General features: G+C 44.8%; 1 protein-coding gene across 1 annotated transcript; it reads left to right on the top strand.

Annotated features, from left to right (window-relative positions):
* Nucleotides 1–17,394: 17,394 nt before the first annotated feature.
* Nucleotides 17,395–24,156, top strand: TRH (thyrotropin releasing hormone). Its single transcript, XM_028719277.2, has 3 exons — nt 17,395–17,570; nt 19,113–19,327; nt 22,001–24,156. The coding sequence occupies exons 2-3, from the start codon at nt 19,129–19,131 to the stop codon at nt 22,603–22,605; spliced, it is 804 nt and encodes a 267-aa protein (XP_028575110.2). The 5' UTR covers nt 17,395–17,570; nt 19,113–19,128; the 3' UTR covers nt 22,606–24,156.
* The last annotated feature ends 1,923 nt before the right edge of the window (nt 24,157–26,079 follow it).

Below are 26,079 nucleotides of genomic sequence, written 5' to 3'. Positions count from 1 at the left end.
AGCGGATTGCCATGGCGCCCCCGTGGGCAGGTCACCCCACCCCCGCCACTCCAGGTGCTGGAGCAGCTAGCTATGTCCCTGCAAACAGAGCGAGGGTTTCAACTTTGTATGCATTGCTACCTAGACCATTGTTTCTCTCAAAGAGTTATAAGCCCACCATCTAGTCAAGCAATTTCCCCTCATACAAATTCATGGCTTTATGTTCTGTAATTTGCTATTTTACAATAGATCCATGGAAGAGCTCCGTGTGTAATATCCCAAGGGAGTCTTGTTTTGAACGTTGGGAGCAGAATAATGAATTTTAAAACAAGTCTTTAAATCTGCAGCCATCGTTATTTGCTAGAAAAAGAGAAGGAGATTTCTTGAGCCTTGGGCTGTATTTTGTATTAAATCCTATGTTGAATGAGCTGCTAGGTCTGGGCAGGCCCCACTTATATGCCCAGGGTGAAGACCAGAGAGAAGACTGAGCCTTGGAGTCTTTGCTCTGGTCCATGCCGTAAGCCATGGCCCTAGCTAGCCTGCTATTGGCTAAATTGCAGACAAGCTCTGGCAGCCCATGCGGCCAGCAGAGAGGGAAATGATGGCCTCCCCCAGCCACGCAGGAATCAGATGGCCACTTCCGCCCAGCCATGGCCACACCAGGCTGCAGTCACCACTCCCACCATGGAGACAGTAAGCGGTCCTTTCTTTCATACAGATTCATGGCTTTATGTTCTGTAATTTGCTATTTTACAAAAGATCCATGGAAGAGCTCTGCATATAATATCCCAGTGGAGTCCTCTTTTGAACGTTGGGAGCAGAATAATGAATTTTAAACCATGTCTTTAAATCCGCAGCCATCCCTAGGGAAAGAGAAGGAGGTTTCTTCTGCCTTGGGCTACAATTTGCATGATCTGGCACTCGACTTTCCCCTAAGAGATTTGTGTTCTGTGATTTTTAATCATGAGTGCACCTAGTCACAGGTGTGTTTTTTCCCCTGGTGCAAATTGTAGCTTCCGTATTTTCTTTGTTGCCTTTGTAGGCTGGAGTCTGATATATCCGGCTAGGTCTGCAAAGTTCATTCAGCTAAATCTCTGCACTTCACTCCCAAAGGTGCTCTCCTCCATTGTCTCCTGAGACAGACAGATGCCAACAGTATTCTACTTCAACAACCTAATTGGTGTGTCATTGATTCTCAAGTCCCTATGGGATTTCTGCAGCCTGTCCCACATACCAAGATAGAAACTTTGCTGATTTTGCCATTCTCCGGGGCCCTTTAGATAATCTCTCATATACTCCTACATGGCTGGGAGAACATTGAAATGATCTAACCCTGTGGGAAGTAGCTAATTGCACAGCCTTTCCCATGGAATCGACGCCCTCTCTCCTGTCACAAGGCTGGCTCAGTGTGAAAGACTAAGCTGACTGCTCCCCACCCACTTGGCTTGGCCATTCAGATGATCTACTTCCTAAAGGCTGCTTCAGATATGAGCTCCCATGCAGCTGGGAAAATATCTGAAGTCAGCTGTGCAACAGAGGGGATTTGCCTCACTGCTGCTACATGTTTCTCTCTTACAAATGATACCACTAAACATTCTATAAAATGAATGGTGCAAAAATCTTCAACGGCAAGGACATTAGCATGTCCTAATCTATCTGCTCTACACCTCATCCAGTTGTTTGGAAGGCCACAAGACTAGCAATGCCACTTTCTCAACTAATCATAGTGCCAGCATGAATTGAATGGTATGCATGGGAACCGGCTGTTTGCATGACATAGCAGAAAGAAAAGCACATCAGATTTATTAAGAAAAATATAATATAGCATTTCTGCAAAATTTCACAGAGCTCACTTTCCACAAAGATTATTCTTATCCCTTTGATGAGGGGAAAACAAGACATATAATTTAGTTTCTACAGAGAGTTTCTTTTTCCAACTGCAGTCTTACTTTTTTATGTTGTGATAAATAATTGCTCCGCTTGATCCAAAACCTCAATCCCAAAGAAAAATTATTCCAGTAAATAGGGAGTTATTGCTGCCCCAAAAAGCTAACTACAGCTAATCTAATATGGACAATTGGATTTCTTCCACCAGTGGACTAAAGATAATTTGTTTCCCCACTGACATAAAGACAGGAGATACATTGAGAAATGTCAATGAACACCAGTGCCATCTGTTTACAAGGTAATCTCCACATTTCCATAATGTCGCCTTGCAATAAAATTTGTCTTCTGCTGGTTGTTACTCAAACAAACCAAGACTTGAAAGCCTAAACTATTGTTGTGAAGAGCTCCCTGATGCTATTTTATAAGCAGCCTGTGACAGCCTGCTTCTAATGATGGGAAATTTGAGAAATGTTGTGATACATGTCTTCCCATAAGTAGCTACAGAAATGGCAAGAAGGAAAGATTTAACCCCTGTAAATTTGCTTCTAACACTCCCAGGTCCTTAAATGGTATTGGACTGCATGGTACTGGGAGACAGAACAACAAGCCTGAAACATTACAAGACTTGGAAAGCAAGGGTCCTTGGCCTGCTCCACAAGAAGAAGTGTGTACTAGTTGTCCGAGTGGCGTTTGGACCAGCTTTACTAATATAAAAAGTCACAAGAGAGAAATGAGTTTTCCATGAAAACATACCCCATCTGTATACTTTGTTGTACCTTGCTTACTGAATTCAGATTCAAGTGTAGACAACTTAGTATGGATTGAGAAAGAGGTCTGTCCATGGAGAGGAGAGTTTGCAGAGGAAAGCTCTGCCATTACAGCTGGCCTGTTGGTAATGTTCCAGGGGTGGTAAGGGTGAAAGGGTCAGGGGTCAAGGGAGGCTTTGGGTCCACCAGATCTAAAAGCTCTTCATTTCCTGGATCCACCACTAAAGTGTGTGTGTGTAAGAGAGAGAGAGAATTTGCCAGCCCTGGAGCTAATGCCATTACAGTGGTACCTCGGGTTACAGACACTTCAGGTTACAGACTCCGCAAACCCAGAAATAGTACCTCAGGTTAAGAACTTTGCTTCAGGATGAGAACAGAAATTGTGGTCCGGCGGCGCGGCAGCAGTGGGATGCCCCATTAGGTAAAGTGGTACCTCAGGTTAAGAACAGTTTCAGGTTAAGAAAGAACCTCCAGAACAAATTAAGTTCTTAAGCTGAGGTACCACTGTATTTAAAAAAGAAAAGGAAAACAGCAAGGAAAAGTGAGGAGGTAAAAAGCTTCTGTCCTTGTCAGTGTAAGCTCAACAGGGAAACTGGAGGAGGAGAGTGAAGAAAGAGCTGTGGGTGGAGGGGGACACTTTCCCCATCCTCTGAGAAACCCAGCAAACCTGCTGCACCTGGAATTGGGTGTGGAGAGGGCAGCTGAATGGGACACAGCTGTGGGCAACCTGAGGAAACAGCATCAAGCATAGATTGAGAGACCAGGGTGATGTTTATTGTTTCCAGGAATTTTTCTCACTCTGAGACATTTGTGGGTGAGATGAGCTGAAGGCTGAGACGAAAGGTATGTCAGAAGGAAAATGAAAGGAGATATAGATATTGTCAGGGGTTCAGGGAGAGAGGCACAGATGAGGGAGGAGACTGAGAGCGAGGGGGAAGAATCCCGGAACGAGGAGGAGGAGGATGACAATGACTTGAGGGTTTCCATGAGTCTTTCAAGTGAATCGGAGGATTCCCAAAAGGGGGCGCCCCTGGTCAGGTCAAGGGGCGTCACAGGGGGGACTCGTCAGGAGCAGGGGAGCAGCAGGGGAACCCCGAGTGGGAGTTGGAGATCGGGGCCGGCTTCCCCGCCGGAATGGAGTGAAGAGGGTGGAGTTCCCAGTGTGACAGACGAAGCAGAGCAGGAAGCAGAGGGGGGAAGGAGATCGGGGCAAGACGTCCTGCCGGAAGGGGCGGAGAGTAGTACAGAGAGTAGTGTAACTGTCAAAAGGAAGGTCAGAGGTAGCGAACGCGCGCCAAGTTCAAATGTGGAGGCGCGCGGAAATGCGGAGAGTCCGGAGGAGGAGCCTGGTCCCAAAGCACGGAGGAGGGGGGAGCAGGCGTCTGGGGACTCAGCGTCAGGGGAGAGCAGGAGGGAAGGAACCCAGGGGGGCAGAAAGACCCTGCGGAAAAGGAAGGACAGGAAGAGGTGGACCAGCACAAGCCTCTTAAACTGGTGTAGAGGCGGGACTGATTCAGAGGGGACTTCAGCGGTCTAAGCGTAACAGACGTGGGGCTGCGCGCCTCGGCTGTGGAGCGTACAATGAACTTCAATAAAGACTTTTGTAAATAAAGAGGACTTGGCGTTGGTCTCTTGTGAGCTGGGACCTGAGGCGGCCCTGACAGATATATACCGTATTTTTCTGCGTATAAGATGCTTTTTGCTAAAAAAAATTAGGCAAAAATTGGGTGTCATCTTATACACAGGTAGTGAATATGGGGGGGGGGATGTGTGATTAATGGCAGCAGCAAGCAGGAGATTAGCAGCGGTGATTGGGCAAGTGATTGGTGGCTATGTTGAGGCCTGCTAGCGATTGGCTGTGGCTGCAGCAATTGGGCAGGCGATTGGCGGCTGTGGCAAGTGTGTGTGTGGGCTGTTGGTGGCAGCGAGCAGGCAGACAATTGGCAGCTGCGGCGAGTTGTGCGATCAGCAGTGGCTGTGGCAAGCGATTGGTAGTAGCGGGCAGGTGGGTGAGCGGTTGGCGGAAGTGACCTCCCCTCCCTCAAAAAAGCTAAATAACTTACCGTAATTTCTTAATTTGGAGTTAAAAAAATAGGGGTCGGCTTATACATTGGGGCGTCTTATACACGGAAAAATATGGTAGATATATAGATATACATCTATATCTCCTTTCATTTCCTTCTGACAAACCTTCCTTCTCTCTGTCTCTGTCTCTCTCTCTCTAGCGTAACTTTGTATTAATGTAACATTTTAATATGCAACTGTGTATTTTTTGTATTATTTCATTTAAGCTGTCTGCTGTTACTTCAGCTTTTTTGTACACCACTTAGAGATACTTTTAATATAGCAGGGTTGCAGCAGGTTTTACAGAAGAGAGAGTGGAGGCTAGGTTGTAAGGGGCAGTGCACAGGTAAATCATCTCACCTGAAAACAATACCCTGTTCTTCTTTGCTTCTAGTCTGTCTCCATGAGCCGCCTCCTGTTCCATTTAGCGTATCAGCACTATAGTTTACTCCCCAAATATATCTGTTGGTTTAATGAAGTCACTAATTGTAAGCAAGGCTTTCCAGTTCTAGCCCTTTGGGGGTGTTTGGGATACTTTAGAAGTGGAATCATGGTAATTACTGCTCATAAAAAAGGCTGCAAGATTAGCCTGACTCCTGGAATGGTTGCATCTTTTACTCCTACTGTGCATAAATGGACAGTTTTGTCCTTTGGGCAAAGTGGAGCATCCTAGCGGATAGGGACAATTAAAGTTAAGTATGCAGTGAGCTGCATAAAGTGTTCCTTGAAACATTTGTCTCTAGTTACTTCACACGTATATATCTTCTCCGTAAGTCATGGTTACCTGTTTTAATCTGCTGAGATGGGCTCAGATGTTCAAACAAACCAGCCTCTGGCTAAGCAAAGGCAGAGGTGGAGGAAGGGGTGTGTGGTAGGTGCGGGCTGCCCCGGGTGTCACCTCTGAGGGGGGTGACAAAATGCCGGGCGGCACTCACCGCGGGGCCTGCAGCGCATCCTAGCCATGCGTCTCTCACAGTAGAAACTCGGTGGCTTGGGTGCGCGCAGGCTCCCCGCTGCCCAAACGGTCTGCCTGCTGCCTCCCCCCCAGCTGTAGAGCGACTGAGTGGGAGGAGGCAGGCATATTCCGGAGGCCCCCACAGTGCACCCCACCCCCATGGGCAGTACACCCCACCCTTGGATGCGCTTCCTCTGCCACTGCCCAAGCGGCTTCCTCTGCCGGTGAGCAAAGGATTGCTGAATGTTCCATGTGAACCAGACCTTGGTTTTTAAAATGTTTGTTCTAGCTCCCATCCTCAGACACAGTACTCAGATTCTTGGCTCAAAGAAACCCAAAAGTTTTATTAAAGAAATCAACACATGGTCTCAGCATCAGCTCAAGGTACAGGAACACACAATTCTACGGCCTACAGGCAGATTTCTAAGATACATGACTAGACATTAGCAGAGAGGTTGTCCCAACACTTCACAAGTTCCTTTTGCTCTGCTTTTAAAGAGTAGGGAAGGGCCAGTCATTTGTTTGTGCATGCAGTTCACCTCCCAAGCTAGAAGACTATGCTTGCAAGCATGTGCTCCTGTGGGGAAGGGAGGCAAGCCAGCTATATCTGTGATGGAGCAGGTGGCAACACCTCCTTGCTGACCACACCTGAGTCCAACTCTCTGACTCCCTCCACCTCCAATTTGGCCAGACCTGCTGGTTCGTCATCCATCTCCTCAGCTACCACAGGAACTCCACTCTCAGGGGGTTAGACAGTTCCCCTTCCCCTTCTGCGACATCTGGCAACAATAGGGCAAACCCCTCTCCCAAATCACTGCCTGAGCTCTCCCCACTTCCAACTTCAGCTTCTCCTCCTTCAACAGATCTTGCCACCCCTGCTCTATCTCAGCCGATGCCGTGGGACTCATGACAATACTGTCCTTCTAATCCTTTTTAAAGCATAAAAAAATAAAAATAAATCCCCCCCATCAAATAATAATGTACATTTATTTCAGTAATGCAGCATACAAACAAAGAAGTGTCCGTGCATGCTGTTTCCATACCCCTAAGCAATATAAACAATGCAAAGGTAATACCCTGAATATACCAGATATTATCCTGGAATTTGCTGTATTACAGATTGAGGGGATGGGATTCAGGTGACCTTCTATTCTGCAGATCATTGTTCATGAACAATATGAAAAGAAGCCAAGTATAAGCAAGCCTGTAATGTAGTATTGCACCTCTTAACGCTATCAACTATACTATTGCATCATCTTTTTCCCGATCCTAGCAGACTGAATCTACTTTACTGGACACTCTGTCCTCAAAATGCAACTTAATGAAGCCACCCTGCTTTTTCTTAGGGTGCCTCTCTGGCACAACGAGCTTGAAAACCCATGCAAACGACTGTGTATAAATACGGCATGTTTAACAATGGGATACAGAAACCTTTCAGTGAGCTCTGCCAAGATATTTAATTCTGAAGCAAGCGGTGAGTTAGGCTGACTTTTAAGCAAACAATTAAGCATGCCAAGTGCCGACTTCGTAATTTGCCGTTTACCTACAGAGAAGTCTGTCAGGGAAGTGATATGGAGGATTAATGCCGTAGTATCTTGGTTATTCTTCCTCATCAGCTCATGAATCAGTTTAGTTTTCTTAAATGACACGCCAGTGAATAAAGGAAGTTTTACTGACAGATTGTACAGATGTTCACACACACACACACACACACACACACACACACACACACACACTTGAATATAACAGCCTGGTCTGCACTTTGTATGGATGTAAACAGCTCAGCCGATTTTGTTGTGCTCTGTGAAGAATTGGCTCCTTAATTCTATTAAGAGCTCCCTTGCTCATAAAATTAATGCCCTCATCTCATTCAGTAACAGTCCTCCTATTCATTATCAGAGAAAGGATATCTACTGCCTTTGTAGATTACGTTTTCTCAGAGGGTTTCCTATTATTTTCAAGAAACTCAAGACATTAAAGGATTTGCACTTCTATGTTTGCAAAGCTACTGAATTGGATTATTTGCTGAACTGCGCTGTTCCTGTGAACTGCAAGGAGAGCAGAGCAGCAACTCGGAATTAGGTGGGTTGAGGGTGTTGGATTTATTTTTGCATACCATGTGATATTCAGAGTGAAATTAAAATTCAGTTCAAAACATCAGAATCAGAAAACAAAATGGAAAGTCCTAGGATTCTGGGACATACCAAAAGGCGTATCTGTGGAATTATTTCATACAACTATGGCCTGCAATGTTGCATATTTGGGTGACTTAAAATGGCTGGTGGGAACGGTGGATGTGACTTGAGCTTGGCTATCATTCAAAGGCAGCATCACCACCCGCTGCGGAAAGGCACCCTGGTGTTCAGCAGGGAGGGTGCCAAATGGAGGCACAGCTGGGTGGGGCCAGTGAGGAGCCCTTCCAAGCTCCTAGGGACTTCAGCCATTGTTCCTGACAAGGGCAACCTCTGGGGCCAGGCCTCTCCCCAATAAGTTCCCTCCTGATGCTGAACTATATCATGCTCTCATCTTGTACAATAACTAAAAAGCAACAACCCAGATTCCGAGCCCAGCTATCTTCCCCAGGGACTGAAAAATGATGTCATCAAGTACAGGCCATCAAAGGTTCTTGGGTCCTGCCTCTGATTGTTAAAATTTGGATCTGAAGGGGGGTTATTGGTTTGTTTTTGTTTTATTATGTATTTTGCGTTCTCATTTTATATTTTTATGTTGTGAACCACCCTGTGGTATACTAGATCAGTGTTTTTCAACCACTGTTCCGCGGCACACTAGTGTGCCGCGAGATGTTGCCTGGTGTGCCGTGGGGAAAATTGAAAAATTTGAAAGATTTTTTTAAAAAAAAAAATGTCAAATTTTCGCCCACTAAGTGGGCGCCGGACTGTGTCCTGGGTATTGGGGGGGGGGGTTTGACCCCACCCTCGGCCAGCAGGGGCGCCGATTGGCACTCCTCAGGGGGACACCCTCCACTTTTCTGATGTCTGGGCTGTGATTGGTCCAGACTCCAGCCTGGACCTATCACAGTAGGACATCATCTTCCAACTTCCTTCCTGTCCGAGCACAGTGTGTGCAGCAGCGGAGAGAAGAAGACGTTGCTACTCGAGTCACCAGGAGGACCGGAGCAGGAGGAGACGGACGGAGATCAGGACTCAGCGGGAGTCGGCACTGCAGAGAGACCGCATCCGGATCCAGACCAGGCCGCAAGTGCAGCGTGAGGTGAGGAGTTCATCTGGAACCAGTCAGTCACGGTTGGGTCTCGGAAGAGAGACGAGTGAGTCCAGCCCTGTGCAGCAGCAGCAGCCCGGTAAGTTTATATATAGTCAATATAGGCACAGAATTAATTTTTTAAACATTTTCTAATGGTGGTGTGCCTCGTGATTTTTTTCATGAAACAAGTGTGCCTTTGCCCAAAAAAGGTTGAAAAACACTGTACTAGATGATAGATAGATGATAGATGATAGATAGATAGATAGATAGATAGATGATAGATATAGATAGATAGATAGATATAGATGATAGATGATAGATATGTAGATAGCCCAATCTTGAGGGAGATCAATTAATTCCCCCGACTTATCTTCTGAGGAGATCATTGCTGAGGAAGAGGACCAGCAGTATTTATTGCTCTATGGGAGTAAGGTAGTAGGGTTTCAGTAGGCGCTGAGGACTGGGGCATCAGTCAGTTGAGCAATGTGGTGTTCTAGGGGAAACTGCTTCTACAGGAGACTACTTTACATCTGGTATAAGTCTGTTTACCGCGGAGCTATTTTATTTCCATGTACATGAGAGTGAGAGAGCTGTCCACCCACTATGAATAAATACAGCCTTCCACATTGTCCCCCTGATTAGCCCCATGCAAGGAGAAAATTAGTAGGAAGAATGTAAATTACAAACCTTTTCACATCCTCCTGGCAGTGTGAAGAATCCTGATGCTTCAAACTTGTAGTAATCCCACGGATTTACATAAAATTTATGTGAAGGAGAGAATCAAGCTCATTCCCATGAATTGATGAAGTACCAATAAAGAAATCAAACATGTGAACATTTTAATGTGGGCATACTATTTTTCACTCAGTTTATATCTAGCCCTTTATCCCAAAAGGAGCTGAGGGTGGCAAACACATAATTAAAACAACAAAAATTAAAATGTTATTTAAGCAGTTTAAAATGTTTTTAAAACAATCACATTTTCTTGGGAACAGTGTTTTTCAGCCATCAAATGCCTCGTTAAACAGAAATGTTTTTATGTTCCTCCTGAAAGTCAAAAACGGTGAGGACAGACACAGCTCATCAGGTAGGACGTTCCACAAACAGGGAACCACCACCAAAATGGCCCTGTCACAGGTCAACATCAACTGGGCAGCAGCCAGGTGAAGCCATCCCCAACAAGACTTCACTTTGACTTTTACTAACACCTTCAGTTGGGCCTGACAGCTCACAGTGCAGCTCTTTCAAGACAGGTGACACACGGTCACACAGATACATGAATATGAATTTGATTTGTAGGGACTAAAGCTTTGTTTCTATCTAGCTGAGTGATGGTACCTTTCCAGAGTCTCAGCCTGGAGTCTTTCCCAACCTTCCTCTTTTGAATTGACCCTAGCATCCTCTGCAGCCAATACATCAAGGCTGGCAACCTAAGGCCCATGGGCTGGAAGTGGCCCACGAGGGTCGCTTAACTGGCCCATGAGCCATCCCTGAACCGAGCTGCCTGCTTGGCGAGTCCCCGTGTGCTGCGCTAAACTGGCACAGCGCGGTGCAGGGACTCTCTTCTGCGGCTCCGGAAATTGCTTCTGCGCTTGCCCAGATGCCAGAAATCGCGTCTGCGCATGTGTGATTTTCAGCATCTGGGCATGCGTAAAAGCAATTTCCGGCGCCGCAGATATGCGCAGACGCACTGCGCTGGCCCGGCCCACAGAGGATCTCTGTGGGAGTGATCCAGCCCATGCCCGGTAAGCCTTGCCGACCCCTGCAATACATGTATCCCACCACCAAGATATGCCCCCTCACTATTTAAAACAATAGAAGAAGTAGATTTCACACGTTGACACATTGAGCTATTTTGGGTCATTGTTGCCCCTGTGTGTAGGAGTGCAAATATCCAGAGATGTAGTGATCAGGTGGGATTGCTATGAGGAATTATAACAAATCTAGAGTAAGCCATCTGTGTCAGCAATGAAAGCATTGCGTTGACTGGGTTTAAACTATTTTGATATGATTTTTGATCAATCTACACCTCTGCATCTCTGGCCCTTTTGACCCTACTGCCCATTTTTCTCTCCTCTAGTCCTCCTGGCCATCCTCCTTATCATGTGTACTGATTGTTTATTCCCTCCGCGGTTGCCAGATGCACCCCTTTGTAGTTCTCAAGTTATTCACCCCAAAATATATGCATGCTAATTAGTGTTGTAGTGTAACTTTTCCCCCACGCGGGGTTTGATGAAATGCTCAGAGGAAATATGATTGGTTCTTATGAGCACTGTGTAAAAGATTCTTTTGCTAATAAAATGGCCTGGCGAGGGGTGCGGTTTACGCACTTTTCTCCGAGAGCCTTGCTGGTCAAAGCCTCGCGTCTTGTTATTAATCAGGGTCCAGTCCTTCCTTTAAGTTGCGAACGCAACATAGCTGATCACCTGTGCTTAGGATTCTTCCAGTAAATATTTTTTTTGTACATCTGCAAACATGGGGGCTGTTAGTAAGTAAAGGTAAAAGGTAAAGTGAGGCATCTGAATATAGACTGTATTTTTAATTAAGGTTTATATTGGCTTATATCTTGATCAGGTTCATAAAGTCTAAAATGGGCTTGAATTCACAAATGTTTCATGCCAGGCAGAGAAAACCTTGGCCATTCTCCTAAGACAAGGGGCCCCCCTTGATTTATAGCAGAAAACAATTCTCAAAGTCGTAAAAGCTGGAATTACAGACTAAGAGCGAGGACATTGACCTACATGTTACAGAAGATAAAAAAAGCAGAGATAAACATAATTAGGAATGAGTAAATAGTAAAATGATACCATGGGCCTCTCTTAAACCTTGAGCTGTATTTTCTAAGACCAGAGGCAAATGGGAAAAAAAAACATCTAGCTGACAGAAAAAGAGAGCATTTTTAGGAAATCTTCTAAAAGCAGTTTCTTTCTTAAACTGAGAGAGTTAAAAAGAGCAATAAATGTTGGGAAAGGCAACTGGCTTGGCTGGGGAAGAAGAAGCTTCTTCCTATTTTATTTTGAGGCTGGAAAGGAGGGTGAAAGGGGGAGGTGTGAACTGAAGAGGTTTCTTTTAAAAGCTGTTTTTTACTGAGTTCCTTCCTTTCTACTTTGAGAAGCTTTATTCTTTTAAAAGGTTACCTATGATAATGTATGAAATATATTAGCTTAAATATATTGGCTTAAATGTAATTATGCAAAGGATTTAAGAAATGCTAGATTCTTATTTCATATAGTTGTAAGAGTTGTATTTATCCTGAAATTAAGTCAGCCACCAGCCTAGCCCCCCTGCCAGACAAGAAGACGCCATCCAAGCAGTCCTGATATATAGTTGCCAGACATTTGTTTAGAAACCTTCAAATGAAGGAGATCTTTCAATGTTGATGTGAAACTCAAGATCCTTGACATATGTTTAAGATAAAAATTTAAGATTAACCATTTGTTTTAGAAGGCAATAGGGCAAAGAGGGCAAGAGGTGAGCTGGTAATTAAGATTCCATGTAAGATATATTATTACTTATTTGTCATTTATAGATGTAACAATATATAGCTCTTTGTCTCCCTTATAAGGATAGAAGGAAATGGGTGTATCTTTTGTGATTGGATATAGCAGGCAGCCAATAGGAATTTCAACCAGGCTGATTGGACAGATGCAGCCACAGGAGGAGCAAAGGGGGCTGGATTAAGGGAATATAAGTGCTGGCCATAATGGCAGGAGGCCAGGCCAGAGCTTGGTAACCATATACCACTGTGCCTCTCATTTATTTGTCTGACAAATAAATTATTATTTTAATTTCTCTATTGCTGCGTTGAATATTTCATTCCAGCTAAGCGTTAACCACAAGCAGGGTGCTACAAAAGGACCCCTAGATGCTTAGGTCCAGTCAAAGGCGACTATGAGGTGCAGCGCTCATCTCACTTTCAGGCCGAGGGAGCTGGCGTCTGTCCACATGTGTAGTGGAGATCTGAAGTCTTGAGCTGATACAATATTGGTGGAGTTCTGTTAGAACCACTGGAACAAATTGTTCATATCAGTAAAGGCTCTGGCTTTCTCTCTGTAACATGCTGTGTTTTTCTTCTCCAGAAACCCCTTGTTCTTGGCCAGCATCTGCTTGGGCTGCCAGCTCCTTAACAATTTTTAATGGCATGCACTACCTAGAACTTTTTGCAGTCAATAGATTGGCTCCCACTGGAAAAGGCACTAACTGAGAAAGTGCTTGGCACTGCTCGGGAATTCAAAGAAACATTAAAAGCACTTTTTAAAAAATTGATAGCATAATAGCTATATTTTTACCTGACACACCAAAGATTGGACAAAGTCGCATTTTGGTCTGCTGTCTTGATTCAAAATGGTGCTCAGCACCCAAACATTTACCAAGATCGCTGCCCCCACCTCAGGATTCCTCATGGAAAGTTTGGTGATGATATCTCAAAAGGTAGCCAAACCGATGCCAAAAAAATGAGTGAAGTCTTGCCAAAGTGAAGTTGCAGCTTGCCATATTGATTCAAAATGGCACCTGGCACCCAAACATCAATAAATATTCCCACCCCGAACACAGGAACTCTAGTGCCGAGTTTGGTGATTATATCTCAATAGGGAGCCAAATCTATAGAAAATGGATAAACGGATGGATGGACAAACAAGTTGTTTTCCAAAATATATAGTAGATGGGTTTTCCGCCCCTGCATTATCAACCTGTTGCAGTTTGATGAGCAGCTCTCTTGTGTGCTTCCAGGACAATCTTAAAATTACAGTACAGCCCCAGCTCCCAATTCAGAAGATCAGTTGTCACCTGAATTATTCTGTGTCAACCCCTCTTTTGTCTCAGTGGTGTGTGTCTCTTTCTAATTACTGGCCCACTAGAGTAAACTAAGTTGCAGATGCCCAAATCCAATTTTCTAGCAACGCAGACCCTGAGGATCTCGGGCCCTGATGTCTAATGTCGTAAACAATAGTGACAGAGACTTTGATTAAACTTGACAGGATCCTTATAAAGCCGTGAAGCTGTTGTGCTCCTATTTTCATCACCCTTCAAGTTTCCTTAGTTTAAAAAAAGAAGAGAAGATTTGAATCCCACTCAAAAGACCAAAAACATCTTTTTGTATGTCAGCTTTAGAAACAATTTGTCTCTTCAGTGTAAGACTATGTCATGCTTGAAAATACAGCAGTTGCTTTCAGTCACTGGGTATACAATGAAGGCCTTGAAAGTTTACACACGCATGGACATCAATTGATCTCTTCCAGTTCATTTTTCAATTTTGGGGGCCCAATTTGTCCACTTATTGATGCCACAGTCTAGTATGTATAATGGGGCCCTACTAGCACACATACTCCTTCTCCCCAATCTGTATCAATTAGGACTTGCTGATCAGAAGGTCGGTGGTTCGAATCCCCGCAACGGGGTGAGCTCCCGTTGCTCAGTCCCTGCTCCTGCCAACCTAGCAGTTCGAAAGCACGTCAAAGTGCAAGTAGATAAATAGGTACCGCTCCGGCGGGAAGGTAAACGGCGTTTCCGTTCGCTTCTCTGGTTCGCCAGAAGCGGCTTAGTCATGCTGGCCACATGACCCGGAAGCTGTACGCCGGCTCCCTCGGCCAATAAAGTGAGATGAGCGCCGCAACCCCAGAGGCGGCCACGACTGGACCTAATGGTCAGGGGTCCCTTTACCTTTTACAGGGCATATGGGCAATCTTGAGGGCCCTTTCATCTAAAAAAAAAAGTGAAAAGGACCATGGAACTAGACTTTAATGCGAACATATGTAACATCCACACTGGACAATATGCCATGTCACCGGTGCTCAGCCATGCACTGACATGATCGCTGAATTTGTGAGCATGTAAACTAGATCTTGAAGACTTGATGGTGAATGTGTGGACTGCTTCTTTTATTATTTTGGAAGGTATTGTGTTTTAGGTTATGCAAAACATCTACCTGTGTTTTTTTAGGCAGTGATGGCACATTCAGACATGTAGCTCATCACTTAATCTTGCAATTTATAATCAAGTGATATACAAGTATGTATGAAGAGGACGTAACAGGGCGCTTCCACTGAATGCGTTCCTTGTAGGACTGACAGATGGAAGGAAAGGTAAGGCTGATAACCAACAAAATAAAATCCAAATTCTGCATCCAGGTAGCTCAAATCTCTTCTCAAGATAAATGATTCAGCTAATAATGTGTATGTACCGTATTTTTTGCACCATAACACTCACTTTTTTCCTCCTAGAAAGTAAGGGGAAATGTCTGTGCATGTTATGGAGGGAATGCCTACGGGTGGCGGGGGGGGGATCTGCTGCAGTCGTGAGCAGAGGATCCATGGTTCCCCTTCCTTTCCTCCTCCGTGGCTCGCTTTGAAACAGCAAAGCGGGAGAAGAGCCGCTGAGTGGGGAGGAGAGAGGGACAGAGAGACTGCTTCTTTAAAGGAGCAAAGCGGGAAAGGAGAGGAGCCGCTTACACTTGTGTCCGGTTGGTTCCTTTAAAGCAAGCAGGCTCTCTGTCCCTCTCTCCTCCCCACTCAGCTAGCTAAATAGCAGCAAAGTTTTTCAGCACGCTAAGCCGGGGATGAGCGGGGAGGAGGGAGAAAAGCAGAGCCTGCTTGCTTTAAAGGAGCAAAGCGGGAGAGGAGAGGAGCCTTCTCCCCTTATACCCCTCTTCTTCATTATTAGCAGCATCCTTCTCCACCCACCCCACACATGCTCCTTGTCCCTTGAGTGCTTTTCCTTCCCTCCCCACTTATAACGTGGTTACAAAGGATCCTCAGGATTTTTGCATTGGGCTACTCCAAACTCACTGGCAGATCACATGTCTGTGGCCACAGCATGAACCACAAAAATCATACATCCACTGTTTCGTTTAGAATATTTTTTTTCTTGTTTTCCTCCTCTAAAAACTACGTGCGTGTTATGGTCGGGTGCGTGTTATAGAGCGAAAAATACGGTAATTTTGCATTGTTGAATGATCTGCATCCACAGCATTTGAGTTTGTGTCGCTTCTGGGGCAGGGGGCACAGAGTGGATGATAGATAACAAAAGGAGATATTATTGCCTCTGGATTTCTACCGTAGTCTGCAGTGAAACAAAAAATGAAATGGATACACTTGACAACCCACTCTCTATGGTCACAGCTATTTCTTTCTCTTCACACATTGGAACATGAACTGACACTTTTTAATTGTCTCATTGTCAACATATAGTCCAAGAGAATTTAACAAAATGCAGCAAAATTTTCTAATAAAAGCTTTACTGGAGATGCATAGGCCAGATGAAGACACTGCATGGGTTAAAACAACAGCTAGAAAAGCTGTGATTTTATTCAAGATACTCTGTGGTTTGGGGTGAGGGTGGGGCTTGTTGATATAATCACAGTACTTCATTTCAAAATGTATATTGGATGGCGTTTTCTCAACTCTTGGTACAGAGTGTGCAATGCACATCGATGGACTGCAGGAAATTGCCTCCTTGCGTGTGGATGATTTCACTTTCCACAGGAAGCAGAACCGAAAATCTGCCCATGAGAGGCCCTCACATCAATACATTATCAACCTATAGTTTCTATGCCATTTATTTTTTTTAGTTTGCTTTTCACTTATTAGAAGAGGCTGCTGGATCAGGCCAGTGGCCCATCTAGTCCTGCGTCCTCACAGTTCTCACAGTGGCTAACCAGATGCCTATGGGAAGCCCATAAGCAGGTTCTGGGCACAAGAACACTCTCCCCACCTGTGGTCCCCCAGCAACTGATTCTTGGAAACATTACTGCCTCCAGCTGTGGAGAGAGAGCATAACAGACATCATTGTTAGTGGCCATTGATAGCCTTATTCTCAATGAATTTGTCCAATCCTCTATTAAAGCCGTCTAAGTTGGTGGCCATCACTGCCTGCTGGCGGTGCAAGTTCCCTAGCTGAACTATGCACTGCATGGAGAAATACTATATCAGTCCCGAATCCACAGCAGTGTCCAAAGAAGGAATGGCCACTGGGAGGAGTGCAGAGAGAGGAACCCTATGGTGCACCTGTAGCAGCAAAACCAGACACCTTCATCTGCCTCAGCTGCAATAAAACATGTCTCTCCTGTATCGGTCTCTACAGCCACAACAGGCACTGTAAGTCTCCAACCGTTGAACTTCACTCCGAAGGTGCACTCTTCCATAGTCTCCCAAGACAGATGGATGCCAACAAAGGTCTTTTGCCATGACACGCATCATTTTACACTTGTTTGCATTGTTGAATTGAGCCCTTTAGACGTGACTCATAACCCTTCTCTAACCTAAAGCTCATGAGCCTTTTATATAAGACACAAACTCCCCCCCCCCATTTAATGCTGTTTTCCAAAACAAAGGAAGAAACAAAAAAAGTAGCATCGTGAGGTCACTTAAAAACTGTAGAAAATTTAATGTGCATTCAAATTTCAGATCACTGACATCAATGAAAGGGGAAGCGTGTATGTGGGGGAGACACACAACGCATCACATACGTTAGTTCCCTCACGGCTATTTGCATAATGTGTCTAGAGACAGCACTGTATAAGAAGGGAAGAGCTCACCCACCAAAGAGAACTCAGGGGCAGTTCTATTGGAGAGCTGATGTGATTCAAAGGAGAAAGGACAGTTTCGAAGCTCAGACGAGTGAATAGCTGCAGAAATACAGTGAGCTCGGACAAAACTCTTTGGTAACCTCAGCAAAGGAATAAAGCACCGGGGCAGAAGGTAATTTCCATTTAGATTTATTTGCTAGGCTGTCTGGCTCAAGTTCTCCCTTCTGATGAAGGCTGAAACTAAACAACACCTCACAAGTCTGTACACTAAGATACAGATTTTCTTCAATTATGATCTTCATTGTTCTATATTTTTTGCTATTTATTTAAGGGAAATGCCTGCTCTGAATCTGAGTTATAGCTTTATAAAACTTTAAAGAAGAATGCATATATTTCATTTACTAGCAAAGCATTCTGGTTTTTTTTAAAAGTAACTCTGATTTGATTAAAGTGGGTGCCTTAAAATAATCATTGATAGTTTGCCAGATACTGTACCAGATTTAGAAATATAAAACAGTTGGCATTACATTAAAAGCAATCACATTATGTTTTTGTTACATTTTCCAGCATGCTAAAATGCATTTCATTAAGTTATTAGACAAAATATAAAATAACATCAAGGTGTAGTTTTTATTCAAGCTTTTAACGTTGCTTCATTAAAAAATGTTTTGAGGGCTGTTAGAAAATAAATGGCAAAAAGCCGAAATAAAAATGGATTTTCATTAAAGCTAGAACAATATACTGGTTTAAAACAGTCCTTTAAGAAAGAAATTTTATGCAAGCTATAATAATTATATGCTGATAATTGTATTATAAACATTTTTGCATTTTTAAAGATATACTACAAAACAAAATCTAAGCCAATGTTTGGAAGCAAAGGTTTTATATATAACTTTGGATATGTGTAGGCAGTACCTTTTTTCTGGGGGACGAAGGGTATGCATACCCCTGAATATTTTGTGAATCTTTTTACTTTTGTCCATTTACTGTCTTTATTTTTCCTGATTTGGAGTATAAAATGGTGATTTTCTTGAGTCAAAATGAGAGTACCCCTAAACATTTTTTTTAGGGGGGGGGAAGCACTGAGTGTAGGTTACATCGAGTTAGCTCTTTGGCCACTTAAAAAGCTCATTGCTGGGGGATGAGGGAGAGAGGTGTGTGTGTGTGTGTTTTCCATCATTAAATGAATACAGTGGTACCTTGGGTTACAGAAGCTTCAGGTTACAGACACTTCAGGTTACAGACTCCGCTAACCCGGAAATAGTGCTTCAGGTTAAGAACTTTGCTTCAGGATGAGAACAGAAATCGTGCTGCGGCAGGCAGTGGGAGGCCCCATTAGCTAAAGTGGTGCTTCAGGTTAAGAACAGTTTCAGGTTAAGAACGGACCTCCAGAACGAATTAAGTACTTAACCCGAGGTACCACTGTATGTTAAAATACTGTACCACCAGCATTTGCTCTCATATTGAGTCAGTCCTTGTGTTTGCTCAAAGGCAAACATCCACATTCATTTGAAGATCTTCGAGTCAAGTGAGAGTGCATCTAGAATATTTAAAGAGACAAGCACCCATTTCCATGGGCAACTTCAGTAGACCTGGATGATGGCAGGAAAGCTTACATTTAGCTCCCGGACGTTTCATGTTTCTTTGCATTATCAGGAATGCTGCATTTCTTTCCATATTTGCTCCATTCTCTGCCACCCTGTTTTACCTGCAGGACCTTCCGTCCCACGATGACATCGGTCCAGCGGCTCCTGCTGCTACTCTCCTTGGCTTTTGCCAGCGTCTGTGTCAACGTGGGGCAGCCATTTCCAGAGGGGGTGGAGAACGAGGGAAAGAGCAATCTGGATGGCATCCTCCAAAGGGCAGAAAACATCATCTTGAAGTCCATTTTGAAGAAGGTGGACGATGACAAAGAAGATCCCAACAAAGGTAAATGGTGTACCTTGGCAGTAGCTGAAGTTCATGGCTGTATTTGTTTATATGCCATTTCCCTGTTTGTAAAGGGCCTCAAAGTGTGTGTGTGTGTGTGTGTGTGTGTGTGTGTGTTGAGGTTTAGGGAATTTAATGACATTTGTTAGGAAGAAGAGGCACCTTCCTCAGTTGCTGCATGCTGAGATGCGGGCCATTCATTATTAAATCACATTTTTGCTCCCTTATCCACTCAGTTCCATTTCAGACTGGCCTCTCTAGGGAAGAGGCACTATTCCTTTCAGTATGTGCATGCTGGTCTCTGGTTCAATCTATGGCATATCCAGGTATGGCTGATGAAATCCTGGAGAGCCACTGCCAGTCAGTAGAGACCAGGGGTTTGCAGTTAGTAGGTTGGGATCAACTGTGCAGTCAACAATATATATGGTGACACAGGGAGACCTGCAGAAGTTAAGGGCAAACTGAGGGTTAAGAGAGGGCTTTTGGATGCTGCAACTGTATTTAGCTTGTTGTGTTAACGTTGTTGCTCACAGTGTTAGGGTAAACCCCTTGTTCTTTTCAAACAGTCGCCTTCCCATCTTCCAATGCACTAACTAAATCATATTGCACATTGGATCATCAAGGAGTTCTGACTCCATTTTTTTTCCAAAATAGCAAGAACAAAAAGCCTCCCCTTCTAGCTTAGGCTGCGTTCAGGTGAAAGGAGGTTTTGAGAGTGTGTGGCACCAGAGATGGACTTTTTGGAATTTGCTAGCAGAAGTTTGATACTGAAAACAGATTCCTGTGCTGAGAGGGATGCTTCTTCTTTCATCTGTGTTATCACCCCCTCCCCACAACCACTATCACTGTTTTGCACCTGGATCTGGTTGGTTCTAGTAAAAAACAAAGTAGATCCTGCCCACCTGAAACTCGCCCACCTCTGGTGTAAATACTACTGAGCTAGATGAACTGATGGTCCGACTCAGTATAAAGCTGCATCCTATGTTCCTGGAAGAACATGAGTTAACCTGCCTATGCCTGAGAGACTGGTCTGTACTGGGGCTGCATCTGACTGCAACTTTCCAAATATGTTCTCTCAACAATTAACATTGGGCAGGCAAGCATGCTATACTATCTTAAAAAGCCTTCTAAACACTTTATTATTTCAGCTAGCCTATCCAGACACTAGTATTGTATACTTGTTTTGAGTGTTTGCTGATTGGGGGTGTGTATTATTAATCATAGTTTTATATTGTTCGACGGACACTGCATAGATTATTATTTTTTTGGTCACTTAAGCAAGAACACCAGTTGGATCCACCTAAGAGAAGGATCTTGACCACGGGGTTAAGACTTCCACTTTAATTCCATTCCCAGATAATTGTAAAAAAGGAATATCTCAGGGAGCTTCCAGATGGGTGTTTATTGTGGAATGAGTGCTCCTTGTGCATGCATAGTTTTTGCAGCATCCGCATGATGTGTCCCCAAGGTGTCATTCACACATACAAGAAGTCACCATGGGTTAGGTCTAAAGAAATGCAGGAGGATTATTCAGACAACACACTGGAACGACAATGTGGAGTTCAACGGAAAAGGGACAAATCAGTTCACATTTACAGGCTAACTTAACAACATTTGCAGGTTCTGAAGCAATACAAGAACTGAAACACAACCATCCTTCAAATTTTCCCATTATAGGATTTTGCAGTGCAGTTCTTCAGCCAAATAATGTGTACACAAATGCATATACAAGGGGGCAATGCGTGCATTTAAATGCATACATTAGTGAAAACAGCATACAAAATGCATTACATAAGGGAAAATAACTTGGCAAAAGTGTGCCTATTGTGTAAAGCTGCATATAAAAATGTGTATAGTAGGGAAAATATAGTAGACATCCCCAGATGCATATAAATTATATTAAAGGTAAAGGTAAAGGTACCCCTGCCCGTACGGGCCAGTCTTGACAGACTCTGGGGTTGTGCGCCCATCTCACTTAAGAGGCCAGGGGCCAGCGCTGTCCGGAGACACTTCCGGGTCACGTGGCCAGCGTGACAAAGCTGCATCTGGCGAGCCAGAGCCGCACACGGAAACGCTGTTTACCTTCCCACCAGTAAGCTGTCCCTATTTATCTACTTGCACCCGGGGGTGCTTTCGAACTGCTAGGTTGGCAGGCGCTGGGACCGAGCAGCGGGAGCGCACCCTGCCGCGGGGATTCGAACCGCTGACCTTTCGATCGGCAAGCCCTAGGCGCTGAGGCTTTTACCCACAGTGCCACCCGCGTCCCTCATAAATTATATTAGATACATATAAATTAGCATATGCACATTGCAGGCAAATTTGCTGAATTGTTTCAGGATTGTCTGACCCCCAAATATATCCACTTGACAGCTTTTGGTCAAGTCCATCCAGATACAGTGTATGTAGAATGCTAACATGCATTTTAATTTTCTAAGCATACTGTTGGTTTTAATTACCTTTGGAATATTTCAAATACCTGTTTTTAATTGTATGTTATTGATACAGTTAATTTAATTGGTGTTAAATGAACGGTGTGGGCTTTTTTGAAAACTGTTTAGAGGTTTTATTACATTCAGGCGGCATCTAATAGGTGTTCAATAAATAAATGCTCCATTTCAATCAAGAACAACGTTATTCTTGGAGTGTTTTAATGCTGTTCATTTCCTTGGGCAGAGCCAGGAGCTTTTCCGCCAGACTGGATCTCAAAAAGGCAGCACCCTGGAAAGAGATCTCTCTACGATCTAGAAAAGAAGCAGCATCCCGGGAAAAGGGAGGATGTGGATGAGGAATCTTATGGAGAAACTGTGAAGCGTCAGCACCCTGGGAAAAGAGAGGAAGAGGATGAATTTGATCCCTACTCAGAAGTGCAGAAGAGGCAGCACCCAGGCAGGAGGTACCTGCGAGAACAATACCTTGACCTCCCTAGCAGCAGCCAGCTAGCTTATCTGGACGAATTCTCCAAAAGGCAACATCCAGGCAGGAGGTACCTGACTTACAGCAAACGACAGCACCCTGGCAAGAGGAGCTGGGAGGAGGAGATGGATGAGGGCGAGCAGAACTTGGAGAAACGACAGCATCCGGGCAAGAGGTACCTGGTGGATGCAGAGAACCCAGACTACACTACTGTCCCCTGCGAGCCCCAGGATTCCTTTGAATGTAGCAAAGGCAGCTTGCTGCTAGAGTTGCTCGATAACGTAAGCAAGGGCCGCGTCGATGAGAAGCGGCAACATCCCGGAAGAAGGTCTTCGTGGGATGGTGCGTTGGAGGAAGAGGAATGAGACGTGGCCAGGGGGTGTGCTTTCTTGTTGTTTTCATTCCTCCGAATGATTTCTCCCAGCCATTCAATGTTCCACCCATAACCCTTTTTCTTCTTCCTTCCTTTCTGCTTGCTGAAACCTACTTCACAGGTGATTCTTTATAGTGTGCTCCTTCCTGGTGGGCTATGGTCCAGATTTAGCAATGCATGGACACATGGATTTCATTTTAAGCATGGCACTTTGTGCCCCCACCCCTTGAGAGGCACGTGGCCAGGCGCACCCCCACATGCTTAAAATGGAACGTGTTAGTAAAGGATGATTCCAATGTTTCATTTCTTGTGTGGGCCATAAGTTAATACGGGACGAAACCCATCCAAACGCAAGGGTAGTCAGATGTCAGTCTTCTTGATGCTTGCAACTGGCATTCCAGCTCCAAAAGAGTTTGCAAATAGCACACTTCATACTCATCCCTGAGTATGTTGTTTGCTGTTTTTGTATAGCATTTCCTTCAATGGGGCTTCAGTCAGAGAAACGCAGTGCCAGAATCAGCTGCAGGTCCCTTTTAATCCTGAAAATTGGGAAGTGCTTCCATCAAACGTACGCCAGTGGGTGTGCCCATGTGGAAGGAAGGAACGAGAAAACCTGTGGATAAAGGAGGGAGGGCTTAGGGCAGGACTCTGGTCACATGGACAGCTTAGCCTGTGCAAGCCTGCAGTAGACAGAGTGGTTTGCTTTTTCTTTTAAAAGGGAAACCATTTTATGCACTGACGAGATGACTCGTCATGCAGGCAGCAAGGACCACGACGGTCCAAACACTATTGCAATGAAGAAAAAAAATCCACAAAGAGCCTGATCCACAAATATAAGTAACACCAGTGTGTGTGTGTAGATTTCTGACTGGGGTCAGTATTCCCCAACCTTTATAAGTGAATTCCATCCATATCCACACAGGTTCCATGAAGCTACTTTTCCTGTTCTGGAACTTTTTATGCAGGGCCTCTAGCTATTCTCCATGTGGCAATGCTGCTTTCAAGTGGTCTTGATGATAGGGAATTGTGAACAGCCACTGCCTTCTCTATTCTGCCAAAGGTGGATTGGACTGATATCTTGCTAATGAACAGGATTAATGTGCATAGAGAAATGGCATGCCTGTTTAGCAAATCTGACATTTGCTATTATCCTTTGCCCTAAAAGTGACTCATAGTAGTGCACGGTTTTGTTTGGAAAACCCACAGCTGAGAATCCTCACAGGGCCTGGGTTCCAGTATGCCGTCTTTGAATCAATGTCTCACTTTGTTTCCAAATAAGGATTAATTACAATAAATATTTTAAATTGCAGCAAGCAGGCGTCTTTGTCTCATTATGTGGATTTTCATTTGTAAAATATGGAAAAGTTTGCCTGTTGTCCCAAAAAGGAATGTTTTCAATTTCTGTAGACAAATGGTGTTTATTTACCATAAACAAATCAATAAATATCCATAATTAACAGTGCTCCCTTGTTCAGTTATCCTTTTCGGTCATACAAAAACAAATAAACAATGTGCCAAATGATCAATGCCCTCCTGAATTTAAAAAAAGGGGGGGAAAATTCAACCCAAACTGTGATGGAAGAAAACAGAATTTTTAAAAGTCAAAACTTGTGTATGGTGATGATGACATGTTTGTATATAGCAGTGGTTTATTACTGGTTTGGAAGGTTGCTTTGTGTAGAAATAGAGTTTTCTGAAACTTTCTGCTTGTGTATGATGAATAAAAAAAATCAGAATGAACATACATAAACTAGCTAGCATCCTCCTTAAAAGAAATAATCAATGTCGGTTTGGGGAGGGGTCAAAGCTTTTGAGAAGAAGGATGTTTTGGGGGTGGGGCCTTGTTATTACAGAGATACATAGATGTGTCTTCGTGAATATCATCCTTTGATTGACACCTGAGCTGCTGAACAAGGCAGAGGCCAAATGTTTTGCTATAAAGAAGAAGAAGAAGAAGAAGAAGAAGAAGAAGAAGAAGAAGAAGAAGAAGAAGAAGAAGAAGAAAGAAATTAACGGGTTGTATCCAGTGCTGCATGAGTCGACTTCTGCTTGCTTCCCATTCCTCTCCTCTCCTTGTGAGCCCCCAAATTCTGGTCCAGGATTCTCTCTCTCTCTCTCTCTCTCTCTCTCTGTGTGTGTGTGTGTGTGAGAGAGAGAGAGAGAGAGAAAGAGAGAGAGGGACTCCCTCAGTGAAGATGGGAAATCACCTCAGACATGACCAAGTCTGAGGTGATTTCCCCTTGATCACTCCTTTCTAAAGCCGCTGAGAATTCAGGGATTCTCTATATGTGGTAGCATAGAATGTAAACCTGCAGCAAGGACTCTTCATATTGGAGGTTCCTGTGACAATTTATTCCGTGAACTGGGTATAAATTAAAGCTGAGGCAAAATGGAAATGAAAACTGTTGGTTTTTTTATTAACAAAACCCTAAAGCAGGATGAAGCTTTAGAGCTTCACTATCAAAGGCACAGTACTTTTTGTGTGTGTCAGAGCTGCTGTTTTACGTTTAAACAAGAACTTTACTAATTATCCACAACAAACCGGTCTCTGTTGAAAAGATCTTCTCCTAGAATGGCTAACCACTTTTAGCCTTCTTGTTAAAGCCCCTCTAGCCCCTTTCTAGGTCCTTTCCCTCCACCTGAGGAAATTAAACAGATTTGTTCTGCCTGACAAACCCTTAAGCACAACCCGTATTTTTCGCTCTATAGGACGCACTTTTTCCCCTCCAAAAATGAAGGGGAAATGTGTGTGCGTCCTATGGAGCGAATGCAGGCTCCCTGGCTTCAGTGATAGCAAGGCAAAGCCTCCGAAGCCTGCGCTCCGGAGGCTTCCCGTTGCTTCCGCTGAAGCCAGGAGAGTCTGCTCTTTGAGGCTGGGGGGGGGGGGGAAAGCAGCGCTTCCCCCATCGCCAGCCCCAGAGGATGGGGGGCAGCAGGAAGGCGCGCGATGCCTACCCGCTACTCTCCAACCTGGCTTTGAGGCTGGCGGGGGGGGGGGGGGAAGCAGCGCTTCCCCCATCGCCAGCCCCAGAGGATGGGGGGCAGCAGGAAGGCGCGCGATGCCTACCCGCTACTCTCCAACCTGGCTTTGAGGCTGGCGGGGGGGGGGAAGCAGCGCTTCCCCCATCGCCAGCCCCAGAGGATGGGGGGCAGCAGGAAGGCGCGCGATGCCTTCCCGCTACTCTCCAACCTGGCTTTGAGGCTGGCGGGGGGGGGGGGGGAAGCAGCGCTTCCCCCATCGCCAGCCCCAGAGGATGGGGGGCAGCAGGAAGTCGCGCGATGCCTTCCCGCTACTCTCCAACCTGGCTTTGAGGCTGGCGGGGGGGGGGAAGCAGCGCTTCCCCCATCGCCAGCCCCAGAGGATGGGGGGCAGCAGGAAGGCGCGCGATGCCTTCCCGCTACTCTCCAACCTGGCTTTGAGGCTGGCGGGGGGGGGGGAAGCAGCGCTTCCCCCATCGCCAGCCCC

The sequence above is a fragment of the Podarcis muralis genome, chromosome 2 (assembly GCF_964188315.1).
Source record: "Podarcis muralis chromosome 2, rPodMur119.hap1.1, whole genome shotgun sequence".
Classification (NCBI taxonomy): Eukaryota; Metazoa; Chordata; class Lepidosauria; order Squamata; family Lacertidae; genus Podarcis; species Podarcis muralis.
The sequence above is the reverse complement of the archived record's forward strand: the minus strand, read 5'-3'. Positions and strand labels throughout refer to the sequence as shown.